The 12,421-nt window shown below is 53.0% G+C and overlaps 1 protein-coding gene across 1 annotated transcript; it reads right to left on the bottom strand.

The window, feature by feature from the left end:
* Positions 1 to 2,080: 2,080 nt before the first annotated feature.
* LOC126498443 (aldehyde dehydrogenase family 3 member B2) lies at positions 2,081 to 11,295 on the bottom strand. Its single transcript, XM_050137113.1, has 10 exons — positions 11,085 to 11,295; positions 6,321 to 6,483; positions 5,827 to 5,937; positions 5,524 to 5,644; positions 5,321 to 5,406; positions 5,126 to 5,207; positions 4,479 to 4,865; positions 4,038 to 4,204; positions 3,371 to 3,470; positions 2,081 to 3,126 (listed from the first exon to the last, which is right to left on the bottom strand). The coding sequence occupies exons 1-10, from the start codon at positions 11,108 to 11,110 to the stop codon at positions 2,942 to 2,944; spliced, it is 1,428 nt and encodes a 475-aa protein (XP_049993070.1). The 5' UTR covers positions 11,111 to 11,295; the 3' UTR covers positions 2,081 to 2,941.
* Positions 11,296 to 12,421: the final 1,126 nt, after the last annotated feature.

The following is a 12,421-nucleotide window of genomic DNA, read 5'->3' as shown; positions in this document are numbered from 1 at the left end:
GGGGGGGGGAGGGGGGAGAAGTGGACAGAGAGGGCCTGGGAATGTGGGGAAGGGAGTGTAGGCAGCACCGCAGCTGAGAAAGGAGAAGGCCCAGCTGGGGTAAAAGGTTCATTGAATCAGGTTTAATTTTTCAGCTCACTGAAGTGGAAAGCTGGAAGGGCAGCCATGTGGGCACTGACCAGCAACCTTGTGCCAGGCCGCCATCACTATTTCTCAAGGCCAGGACCTGGGCTTGGGGATGCCCAGGTGAAGACTCTTGGCCCCTTCTCAAAGGGTACAAGGCAAGAAGGAGGCAGCTGAGGGGTGCCTTTGTTCCCTGTCCCTCAGCCCTCCTCCACCTGCCTTATTAATTCTATTTAGGTACCAGGCAGGGCCAGCTCTGGCTGGGTACTGGGGACATGGCAACCAGCCAGAGCTGGCTTCTGCCCCCTAAAGTCTGCTTTCCAGAGAACAGGGAATAGAAGGCAGGACTCTGGTGACCATGCTGGGACAGAAGAACATGAGAAGTCTCTTTGTATTCCTCCGGGGGCATTGAGAACCCTCTGAGGTCCACAGACACAGCCCCAGGGAAACAGCTCTGTCCTCTGTCCCCGGCACGGTGCCAGTACCACAGCTCAAGGGACAGCGCCCTGCTTCTGTGGCTGTGATTAAAGACTCCATGAACAGAGGGCTGCTGGGGGAAGGGTGTACAGGTCTGCACAAATCCATCATTTAAGGGAGTCAGGACAGGAAGTCACGGCTGGAACCTGAAACAGGAACTAAAACTGAACCGCTGCTTCCTGGCTTGCTCCCCGTGACTAGCTCAGCCTGCTCTTCCTTTCACAGCCCTGGACCACCTGCCTAGGAATGGCTCCACCCACAATGAGCTCCACCATCACTCATTGATTAAGAAAAGGACTCACAGACTTGCCTGCAGGCCAAGTTGATGGGGACGTTTTCTTAATTGAGGTTCCCTCTTTCCAAATGACTCTAGCTTGTGTCAGGTTGTCAAAACACTAACCGGCACAGCCCACAGAAGGGCAAGAGGCCCTTGCTATGGCCACACACAGATATAGCCCTTACCTTAGTCCTTCCTCCCAGACCTGACCTCCCAAAGCCATTTATGCTCCAGGCCTGGGGTCCTGCTGCTCTCTCTCTGCCACCCCGCCACTTTCCCTGGGACCAGTCCCTTCGGCCGCCCCTCCAGCCCTGTGCTGCTGGCTTCTTGCTAACCTGATGTCCTGGGTTCAGACCTGTAGTGTTGGTTTTCCTATGGACACTCTCAGTTGAGACAGTGGGCAGTTGAGACCACTGTGGACCCAGAACCTATGGCTAGATTTCACCATGACCCACTGGAGCCCCAGGGCAGCTCCCAAGCCTGCCACTCACCTGCCTACCTACTCAAGAACCCATCAGTCTTGGCATCCCTCCATCATCCACACACCATCTGTTCCTCTTCTCATCCATTCGTCCATTCTCTCCTTCATCCGCCCATAAGCCCGTTAAGGGCCTCTGCTGTGTCCCCAACGTACCATTCTGGAGATGCCACCACCCAGACTTTCTAAAACCACACTTCTTTTACTTTCTCAGCCTCAGGCCATTAGCTCAGATTTCCTGTGACTCTATGGAGCCAGCAAGCCGAGGCTGGGAATTGGAGTGGCTCTGTGCCTGGGTGTAGGGGGATTGGCGAAGAACAAGGAACCAACTCCAAGGTCATGCATTCTGTCTACTCAGACTCCAGATCCACAATCCCCAACCAAGCCCTCTGTCTCTAGACTCTACCCCTGGACTTGCCTCAGTGAACTCAGATCAACCCTGTCTTGATTAAGACTTCAGTTTCCCATGTTTAGATGAAGTCTCCAGTTTTTTGTTTGTTTTTTGAGACACGGTCTCTCTCTACACATCCGACTGTCCTGTAGCCCAGGACAGCATTACAAAGATCACAGAGATCCGCCAGCCTCTGCCTCCTGAGTGCTGCGATTAAAGCCGTGCACCACCAAACTTGGTTTCAAGCCTCCATTTTTAAATTTTATTTTCCATGTATGAGCATTTTGCCTATGTATGTCTGGGCATCATATGTATGCTTGGTACCTGCTGAGGCCCTAAGAAGAAGATGGATCTTTTTAAAGTGGAGTTAAAGATGACTATGACCTGCTATGTGGGTTCTGAGGTCTGAACTCAGTCTTCTGGAAGAACAACCAGTGCTCTTAATTACTGAGCCATCTCTTTATCCCCAAGTCCCCAATTTCATATTCTACCTCTCATTACCTCTTTCTAGGAGTGGAGATGTAGCCAACACTCGCACACACCCCTGCCTGGGCCCAGAACAGACTTGACTAATCAACCATGCTTTTCTTGTTATTCATGATGTTTCCTGGCTTGCCATTCTATGAACTTAACTGTATTCTATGATGTCTGCTGAGCCATGGGGATAGACTCCTCTGAAGCTGTGAGCTACTAGAGAGTCTTCCCCCTTGAACTTGCCTATCAGGTCATTGGATCAAAGCAATGGAAAAGTAAATAATGAACACCCTTCAGGCAGATTCCACCAATAAATCTGATCAGTGTTCAAGATCATGTCATTTCAGGTGGGACAAAGCCACCCTCCGGGTGTGGATGGAGCTGGGAGCCACTGCTCTGTCTTCTGGGACCCTGTCTAGGATCTGACAAAGGAAGTCCCTCTCAGTCACCAGATCTGCTCAACCTTGGGGAGGGAGTTTCTCTGTCAGCAGATCTGCCTAAGGAGAGGGTCAGTGGGCTTTGAGGGTCCATGCTCTGGGAAGGGACTGGACCAGCCACCCGCAGGTCTTGCCTGGCTGCAGGTCTGTTCAGGAAAAGTTCCGGAAGTGGGGTGTGCACAGGCTGGGCCAGACACCTGCCTTTTGGAACCACTGGGATGTGAGTGCGGCTGAAATCTCAGGTAGGGCAGGGTCTGGGCAGCAGGAGGGAGTGGGGGTGGCATTCATAGGAGGGTGCAGCTCTGGGAGCCCATGACCCAGCTTATAAACTGCTGGTTCCAGGGACCATGAGGCGGGTAACGGAGGTCGTTAAGCTTTTCCATCCCAGGGCTGCGCAGCAGACAGGCACGCTGGTGGGAGAAGGTGTCAAAGGAGAACTTGCCATGATACCTGCCCATCCCACTGTTGCCTGCAAGGACACAGAGAACAAGAGTGTGAAGGCAGCACCTGTGTAACCCTGCTTGCCAGCCTAGGTGGCCACCACCTACCTGGGTCAGAAGCCCAAAACTGGCAAGGGAACACAGAAAAGCAGCACAGTCAACCATTTTTCAGATAGGAAAACCAAGGCTGTAAGAGGCCCAGGGCCCACATTCATGTGGAATAGCAGACTTTCTGGGGTTGGGGCTGGATTGTGGAGGGGGCCAGAAACTCACCAACTCCCCCCAGGGGCATAGAAGGTAGAGTCAGGTAGAGGAAACCATCATTGCCCCCAAAGCCACCACTGCTGGTACGTTCCAACATCTGGTTCACCACCTGAGGGAGGCAGAAGCACACAGGAAGGGGGTGAGCCCTGACAGTCCCACTGGGGGAACAAAGAGCTCTCAGCTCTGCATCACCTCTCCCAGGTCCTCCCTCTGCTGGCAGTCCCTTATTCTAAGCACCCACTGGGGGGCACCCTTCATAGGAATAGGTAGGGCAGAGGTCGAGGCCCATCACTGTGACCATGAGGAGGTTAGGACTTGGCGAGGGTGTGGTGGACCCTCACTGTAACCAGCCAAGCTTTGCCCATGCGGTCCTGTTTGGTATCGTCTTTCAGTCTCATAGGAACTCTGCACAGCTCAGAAGTGAGGAGGGGCCTCCCTCTTTGGCACAGTCCTTACTGCGAGTGGAGGCTGCCTCGGTCAGGACAGACAGCTGGCCAGTCATGCCGCTGGGACCTGTGGCCCTGCTTGTGTCCCGTTCTCAGGGGTCTTTGTGCGGAAATTGAGGGACCCAGGCTAGTGGCTCAAACTTGCAGCACCTGTCTAAAGCCCCCAGCAGGAGGTATGGTCAATCATCCCCTTGTCACCTTTTCTGTGGCCCCAGCCCCGGCAGGCCTACCTGGCTGTTATTGGAGAAGGCATACAAGGCCAGTGGCTTCTCCCGCTGGTTAATGAAGTTGATGGCCTCATCCAGGCTCTTCACGGTCACCAAGGGCAGTATGGGCCCAAAGATCTCCTCCTGCATCACGGGCTCCGAATCCTGCACGTCCGCTAACACCGTGGGTGCTGTGAACAAAGGGAGGAACAGCCTCGCTTTTTCTCAGGGCTTGGTAGAAACAAGGCTCCAGACTGGAGAAACTAAGGATCTGACCTCTCAGAACTCCAGGGTTTGAGTGTCTAGGGACCTGGAATTTAGGAGTCACAGGCTTGCTCACAGTTACGGCACCAGAAGCAGTGATCCAAGATGAAGCTCGCATTCAGGGTCAAACACAGCACTCTTCAGTATGGAAGGGACTCAGCCCAGGGGGCTGTGTGCCACTGATGGAAACAGGACACTCACCAATGTAGCGCGCTCCCTCATCGCTCTGGCCACCAATGACCACGCGACCACAGCCCAGCAAGCCCTGGAGCCGCTTGAAATGTTTCTGGTTGATGATTCTGCCCAGGCTGGGGGAGGTCTGTGGGTCGTCTCCATAGAAACGTGTGATGGCATTCTGCAGGGCAGGTACCAGCCGCTCCTGCATCTCCTGGCTACACAGGATGTAATCGGGGGCCACACAGGTCTGGCCAGCATTGAAGTAGCGAAACCAGGCCACGCGGTTGGCCACAGTCTGGGGGTCGCAGTCATCGTCCACATAGCAGGGGTTCTTACCCCCCAGCTCCAGGGTGATGGGCGTCAGGTGTTTGGCAGCAGCGGTCATCACGATCTTGCCTACCCGAGGGCTCCCTGAGAACAGGGTCAAGAGACACCATCTTCACCTGGACAACTGACCTAGGCATGAACTTTGTCCTCCCCTCTCCACAGACACCTTTCTTAGCCCAAGTTCTGGGATGTTCCACCTATCCTGACCACCCAGGATCTAATCTCCAAGATTCTCAGAGGTCCTGGACAGCCACCCTCAGGGACACCTCCACCTCTTGATTTGTTTTCTCCGCTGTGTTCTCTGCTGTCCCCATGCCCAGGATCCTAGCCAGGGCCATCCTCACCCGTGAAAAAGATGTAGTCAAACTTGTGTTTCAGCAGCTGCCCAGTCTCCTCAGGCCCGCCCAGCACCACAGCAAAACAACTCTGCAAAACAGGATGGCAACTCAGGAGCCAGACACAAGGACAGCGGGGACCTCCCCACTGGCCAGGACAGGGATATGGGAATGCCGGCTGCTGGCAGGCAGAGCCATACCCACCTGGTCCAGATACTGGGGCAGCAGCTCGGCCAGCACCTTCTCTGTGTTTTTGCTTATCTCTGATGGCTTCATCACCACACAGTTCCCTGAAGGAGCCAATGGGGAAGTAGAGGGGGGAGGCCTGTGCCCGCACCCTCCAGGAAACTCTGGATGCCCTCTTTGGGAATGACTGTCCGACTAGGGGGTTCCCAAATCCCACTCACCTGCAGCGATGGCCCCCACGAGGGGCATGATCAACAAGTTCAAGGGATAATTCCAGGGTGCAATGATAAGCACCACGCCAAAGGGCTCCTTCCGGATGAAGGCTGAGCTCAGCTTCGTGAGCTAGGATGCAGGGTGGTAGTGAGGTGCCAGATGAGTAACAGCCTCCCTTACTCCCATGGGTCCTCACCTCCCTGGTGATGGGTCCCCAATGTAAAACTGGCTTACTTTGGTTTCAAGGGCAGGAAGGGGCCTGGGGCAAGCACCATCACCTCCACCACCATCCCCTAGACAACGGTGCTCACCAAGTTGGTGGACACAGACTCGTCCTTCATCCAGGTCTGCAGGCTCTTGAGGGCCAGGTCCACCTCATTCTGGCACAGGATGATCTCACTCGTGTCTGACTCGAAGGCTGACTGTGGGGTGGGGAGGTCTGGTTCAAGGCTGGGCTGGGGTCTACCGTTCGGGAAGGGCGTGAGGTAGTAACCTTGAGCCTATAGATGCAGTGTATGGTTCCATGGGGACTAATTCTGGACTGTTACTGCCTGGCTTTGAGACTTTGGGCAAACAATTTAAAACTGAGTGCCTCAGTTTCCCTATTTGTGACCTGAGAACAACCATCCAGCTGGCCTCTCAGTGGCGCTCTGCATGTTCTCAAGTCAGTGTTGCATAGAGCAAGGGTTAAGTACACCAGGACATTCTCTCCTCGTCGAGGGCACAGGATCTCACGGAGCATTTGGCCCAGCGTGGGAAGGACTGTTGCACCTGTCTAGATCCCACACTCATGCCCCCACAGCACCTTGCCCACGTCCTTGGCCAGTGCATCCTGCAGCCGCTGCTTGTTGTCCTGAAAGAAGCGGCTCAGGCCCTGCAGCTGTGCTGTCCGGAACTCCACAGGTCGTGTCCGTCCTGCAGCGAAAGCCTCCCGCAGCCTTCGCAGTGTGTCCTCAGTGGGGTCCACCCTGCAGGATGTGACAGCGTTCTGTGGAGCTTGTGCTCCATTCAACCCTTAGGAAGAGCTTCAGCCGCTCCAGAGCACAAGGCAGCCCCCAAATGCCCATGCCCCGCCTTCCCATCCTCCCAAATCCCTACCCTGAGCTTCAGAGCCCTCAGAGGATCCCCCGGAGCAGCTGTTACAGAATGGTGTTGGGTGTTACTGTGTCTGTTTTTTTTTTAATGACTTTTTGTTGTTGTTTGAAATAAGCATTTTCATAGCTTCTTTCTTTTTTTTTTCTTTTAAATTGTATTTATTATGGGATGTGAAGAGAGGCACTCCCACTATGTGTGTGAAGTCACAGGACAGATTTGTGGAGTCAGTTCTCTCCTTCCACCGTTCTTGTGGTCCCAACACACATAGGTCACCAAGCTCGTGTGGGACATGTCTGCCTTGCCAAGGAATCTCACCTGCCCTTCTGTCTCTCTGTCTGTCTGTCTCTGACTCTTCCTTTGTTTCTCTGTCTCTTTGTGTCTGTCTCTCTCTCTCATCTCTCTCTGTCTCTCTCTATGTCTCTGTTTGTGTGTGTGTGTGTGTGTGTGAGAGAGAGAGAGAGAGAGAGACAGAGACAGAGACAGAGACAGAGACAGAGAGAGAGAGAGAGAGACAGAGAGAGAGAGACTAGGCCCCTCCCTGCGAGAGCAGAACTGCCTGGAAGACATTGTCCAAAGAGTTGAGCTGCTTGCAGGCTGTACAGTGAGCTCCAGGTTCCCAGCTTTGTGGCTGTCACTGTGCTGGGCTGGACCTTAGTGATGCAGCTGTCACTGAGTTGTTTCTGCTCCTGCAAGCAACCCCTCACCCACACTCCTGTAAGCAACCTGGAATTAAAGTCACTGGTTCACCAAGTTGGACTTTGGTGGTGTTTGTACTTTGGTCTGTCATGGGATTCCCTATCTGGGGTGAGAAGATCTTTGTGTTCTGCCTCTGCAGTAAAAGTTTTGCCACACAACAGTAGCCCCGGCTTGCCTCCAACTATAAAGATGATATGTATATGTTTGTGTGTGCATGTTTGCTTGTATACAAGTGTGCCTATTTTCAGTGTCTTCATATAAAGAGTGTCTGTCAGTGGGTTTATCTTGGTGTGCACACCTCAGGGCCCATTCACATGACTTGTGCGGTGAGTTGGGTGGGAATGGGTGTTGCTTTGCGTCGGTGTGGACAGGAACAGCACATGTTGGGACCTGTTCACAGCCCTGAGAGGGAGCAGAAAAAAAAATCCCTGTGGTGCCCTTGAAGTCCTGCCCCATCAGCACCTACATCCTCCCTGGACTTCACAGCTCACCATTCTAGTTAATGACATCCAGACACATATGCCTCACTCTCAGGACATACCGCCACACAGGCCCAACTATGGCAGCGAACAGAGACTACAACAGCGCCCCCTGTGGACAGAACCCTCAGAACAGCACCCCCTGTGGATGGAACTTTCAGGACAGCACCCCGCCCCAGACAAAGCTCTTAGGACAGCACCCCCTGTGGACAAAGCTCTCAGGACAGCACTCCCTGTAGACAGAGCTCTCAGGACAGCGCCCCCTGTAGGTAGAACTCTCAAGACATCACCTGGGGCAAGTTGAGCAGCCACTGCAGGCTCTGAGGGACTGTCCCAGCTGACAAATGTGGGGGACAGGAGAATGCAGACTTGCCCTCCTCCCTAGGACAGTGCTGCTGATTTCCTGGCTGAGTCCTCCACATTCAGGTCCCCCTTGTCTGGGACTGGCAGGAGACAGCTCACACCAGCATTGGTGAGGACTGTCCTCGAGCAGGCTCAACTCCTGCCAGGGCTTCATGGCGACCCAGACCCTACGTCCTTACACTCAGGCCTGAGGGAGTCCCCACCTAGACCCCCTCCCAGAGGACCAGGTGCCTTCATGCAGGGGCTCCCTGGAGGAACCGGGCCTGGCTGGGGAGCCTGCTTGGTTGGCTCGGCCGGCACGGCTGGCACAGTTGGCTTAGATTCTAGGCCCTAGCATATTTCAGGCCTCTTCCTGAGCATTCCTTCTGGGGTGTCAATGCCACCAGCCCTCCCCAGTGCTCCCTGCCTGGGCTCTGTGGGCTCCTGGTCACACTGGCCTTGTTCTGACATTGTCCATGGCCTCCTACTGCCTTCATGGGCTAAGCCTGGGATGTGCTGAGGCCCCCAGGGCTCCTTAGTGTGGGGCAGCCTCCTTCACTCAGCCTGGCTATAATCTGTAGGATTACTGTTGTACATGTGACTGTCACTGGCTGACGTGTCAGTTATGTGGCACGAGACTGTAGTTATCCAGGACCAGCACACACAGACACCTCCAGAGGCAGCTCTGAGAGTCTCCCTGGCTCTGACAGCAGCGGAGACACAGGGGCATTGGACGCTGTGGATGTGGGGCAGCAGGGCAAAGGCCCTGTGATGCGGATGGTCGCAATGAGCGGTGCAGAGCAGCTGTCCTGGCGGGACCTGCTGCACAGGAAGCTGCGACGGAGTCTGTGGCCATCAAAAACAACACGGAAGGGAGCTGGAAGGAAGTCAGAGCTGGCGATTGGACAGAAGGTGGCAAGTGCCATCTCATTTAGTCCAGAAGAGATCATCACCTCATACTAAAGAACAGAAAGTGGGGCTCAGAGAGACTAGCTGATTGTTCCAATTAGTGTTGACTGTCATCCTGACTTAGACTGGGGTCACCTAAGAAGGGGATCACCATGTATGTGATGGGTTTGAGGCATAGTCTTACCATGCAGCCTTAGTCAGCCTGGTATTCTTTATGCAACCTTGAACTTGAAGCAATGCTCCTGCCTCTGCGTATGGAGGTGACATGTGCCTGTCAGCCACCACACTAAGCTTTTAGTTACATACTTTTTTCTCGTCTCCTCAAGGCCTGTTGGTAGCTTCCCGTTTTCTAAGAGAATGTCACATTTCCAGAGCCTCAGTAACCAGGGATTTTTTATTTTGGAACCAGGTCTCACTAGGTAGCTCTCACTAGCCTGACACTCTCTACATAGGTCAGGCTGGCCTCAGAGTCACAGAGATTCACCTACCCACCACCTCTGCCTCAAAGTGAAAGGATTAAAGGCATGTGCCATTCAGCACAATAATATGATCTCTTTTTAAAAAATCTATTTTTATTTTATGTATATTGGTGTTTTGTCTGCTTGTAGGTCTGTGTGAGAGTATCATGTTCCTGGAACTGGAGTTACAGACAGTTGTGAGCTACCATATGGGTACTGGGAACTGAACCCTGCTTCCCTGGAAGAGCAGCCAGCACTCTTAGCCACTGAGCCATCTCTCCAGTTCCTGACAGGATTTTTTTTTTTTTTTTTTTTTTTTGGTTTTTCGAGACAGGGTTTCTCCGTAGCTTTTGGTTCCTGTCCTGGAACTGGCTCTTGTAGACCAGGCTGGCCTCGAACTCACAGAGATCTGCCTGCCTTTGCCTCCCGAGTGCTGGGATTAAAGGTGTGTGCCACCACCGCCCGGCTCCCAACAGGATCTTATGTAGCTCAAGCTAGCCTCAAGTTTGCTATCTAGCTAAGGATGACCTGGAACCCCTGATTCTCATGCTTGGGCTACTGCCTCCCAATTGCCAGGATTACATACATGTGCCACTACAGGCAGTTTATGCTGTCCTGGGGCACAGACACAGAGCTTCATGCCCTCCAGGCAAGCACCCTGCCATCCCCAGCCCCATTGTTTTCTTTCCTTTTTAAAAAAATTTTCTTCCTTCCTTCCTTCCTTCCTTCCTTCCTTCCTTCCTTCCTTCCTTCCTTCCTTCTTTTTTTTGAAACAACTCTGGCTGGAGAGATGGCTCAGTGGTTAGGAACACTGGCTGCTCTTCCAGAGGTCCTGAGTTCAATTCCCAGCAACCACATGGTGGCTCTTCTGGTGTGCAGGCATACACGGAGGCAGAATGTTGTATACTTAATAAATAAATAAATCTTTTAAAAAATAAAATAAAAATTTAAAAAATGAAACAATTAGGCTGTCCTTGAATCATGATCCTACTACCTCAGCATCTAGAGAGCTGAGATGACCCCTTTACTAATGTGACTTTTTAATCCTAAACCTGGATTGGGTGTGGTAGCACATGCCTTTAACTTCACCTCCAGATGCAGAGGTGAGTGGATCTCTGTGAGTTTGAAGCCAGCCTGGTCTACATAGTGAATCCCAGGGTAGTCAGAACTACACAGTAAGATCCTACCTCAAACAAATAAAACCCTCAGTTCTGACCTTGCCTCCCAAGAAGTCCCTCCTTTTTGACACCCTATTCACAGCTCTGGTGTCCCTAGCCAGGTCTCCATTAGCTCACATGGCTGTCCCTTCAGCAGTATGGAGCTCCTCCAGACAGGATTGCTTTGTCCCCAGACCTAGGGGGCTTGAGCGCTTCCTGTCTGTCACAGAAACGTGAAGAAGGAGAAAGCAGAAGGCTGTACCTCTGCCCTCCACCCCTGGTCCTGTTGTCACTATGCTGTCCTGGGCTCCTTGGTGATCTCAACCCCTTGACTCCCAGCCCTGCCTCTCACCCAATTCCACCAGTAACTGTCCCCCACCCAAGGCCTTCTGTACTAAGACCCTTTGCCACCAGTAGCAATGACGCTACCTACCCCAATGCTGCGTCCGTAGCAGACATTCTGGTTCCAGATGTGTGGCTCCTTTCTTAGCCAGACTCTCTCTTGCCTCTACACTACCTTGCCCCACCTGGAAGTGCAGGTAGGAGCGCTAACAGATGGTGGGTGGGGCGGCCACCTCCTAAAGCCCTCGCCCTGGCTGGCTCCACACTGCCTCCTGGGCACAGCTATAGGGAACCGGAATGGCAGGCTGTGCAGGCTTCTCTGCTTGTCTGAGTGTTCTGGAGAGGATGACAGGAAGTTAGCTGGGAGTGGGGGTGAAGACAAACCACATCAGGTCCCTGACAGCAATACCACCTCCTCCAGGAAGTCATCTCCATCCTCACACACAGGCACAGCCAGGGTGTCACTGTCTACAAGAAAAATTGTGGCACTTTTATTTCCACCCTCCTGTGACCAAATGACACACAGGGGACAGAGGACGGAAGGGAACTGACAGTCGTAGAGGAGACTCTGAAGGCAGAGGAGTTGCTGCAATGGGCAAATGTCACTCACATCTTTCTTTTCTATTTGTTCTGTGATCCCAGTCAAGTTGCTTACTCTCTCTGAGCCTAATGTCATAATTTAAACAAACAAACAAACAAACAAACATATGTTTATTTTTATTTTTTGTGTATGGGTGTTTTGCCTACATCTATATATGTGTACCATATCATATTCCTGGTGTCCACAGAGGCCAGAAGATGGCATCAGATACCCTGGAATTGGAGTTACAGAAATGGAGATGCCATCAGAGAGCTAGAAACTAGACCCAGGTCCTCTGGAAGAGCATCCAGTGCTGGAAACCCCTGAACCATCTCTCTAGTCCCTTACTAGCATGATTTTTTTGTCTGTTTGTTTGGTTTGGTTTTTCGAGACAGGGTTTCTCTGTGGTTTTGGAGCCTGTCCTGGAACTAGCTCTTGTAGACCAGGCTGGTCTCGAACTCACAGAGATCCGCCTGCATCTGCCTTCAGAGTGCCGGGATTAAAGGCGTGCGCCACCACCGCCCAGCCTAGCATGATTTTTGAGAGACCCTGCTGGGAGTGAGGAGACACGATCACAGCTTCTGGCACAAGTCAGTGTTTCTGGGGCAGCAGTGCTGGCTCCCAGTGTTTCTGTGCACACTCACTGAGGACCCCTAGAGTCTGAGACCCAGGAGACCGAGCCCAGGCCCTGCTGCCATCTCTCACCGGTGGCCAGACCCTGTTTCCACCCCTCCCTGACACAGACATCAATACACCCCCAGTCAGAGTTACAGAAAGGGCCTTTCTGGGTCAGCAGGTGTCTGTCATAACCTTTCCTTGTGGTTGGAGCTGGGCCAGTGGTAGCCACA

The sequence above is a fragment of the Alexandromys fortis genome, unplaced genomic scaffold, assembly GCF_014885135.2.
Source record: "Alexandromys fortis isolate MF-2015 unplaced genomic scaffold, M_Fortis_MF-2015_v1.1 scaffold_3, whole genome shotgun sequence".
Classification (NCBI taxonomy): domain Eukaryota; kingdom Metazoa; phylum Chordata; class Mammalia; order Rodentia; family Cricetidae; genus Alexandromys; species Alexandromys fortis.
This window is presented reverse-complemented; position numbering and strand designations above follow the sequence as displayed.

Excerpts from the sequence above, each read along its gene's own strand:
- LOC126498443 (XM_050137113.1), bottom strand. The coding sequence starts at position 11,110 with ATGTCTGCTACGGACGCAGCATTGGG. Across the intron at positions 5,407-5,523 it reads CGTGGGGGCCATCGCTGCAG|GGAACTGTGTGGTGATGAAG; the intron begins GTGAGTGGGATT and ends TGGCTCCTTCAG. Across the intron at positions 4,866-5,125 it reads TGACTACATCTTTTTCACGG|GGAGCCCTCGGGTAGGCAAG; the intron begins GTGAGGATGGCC and ends CCCTGTTCTCAG.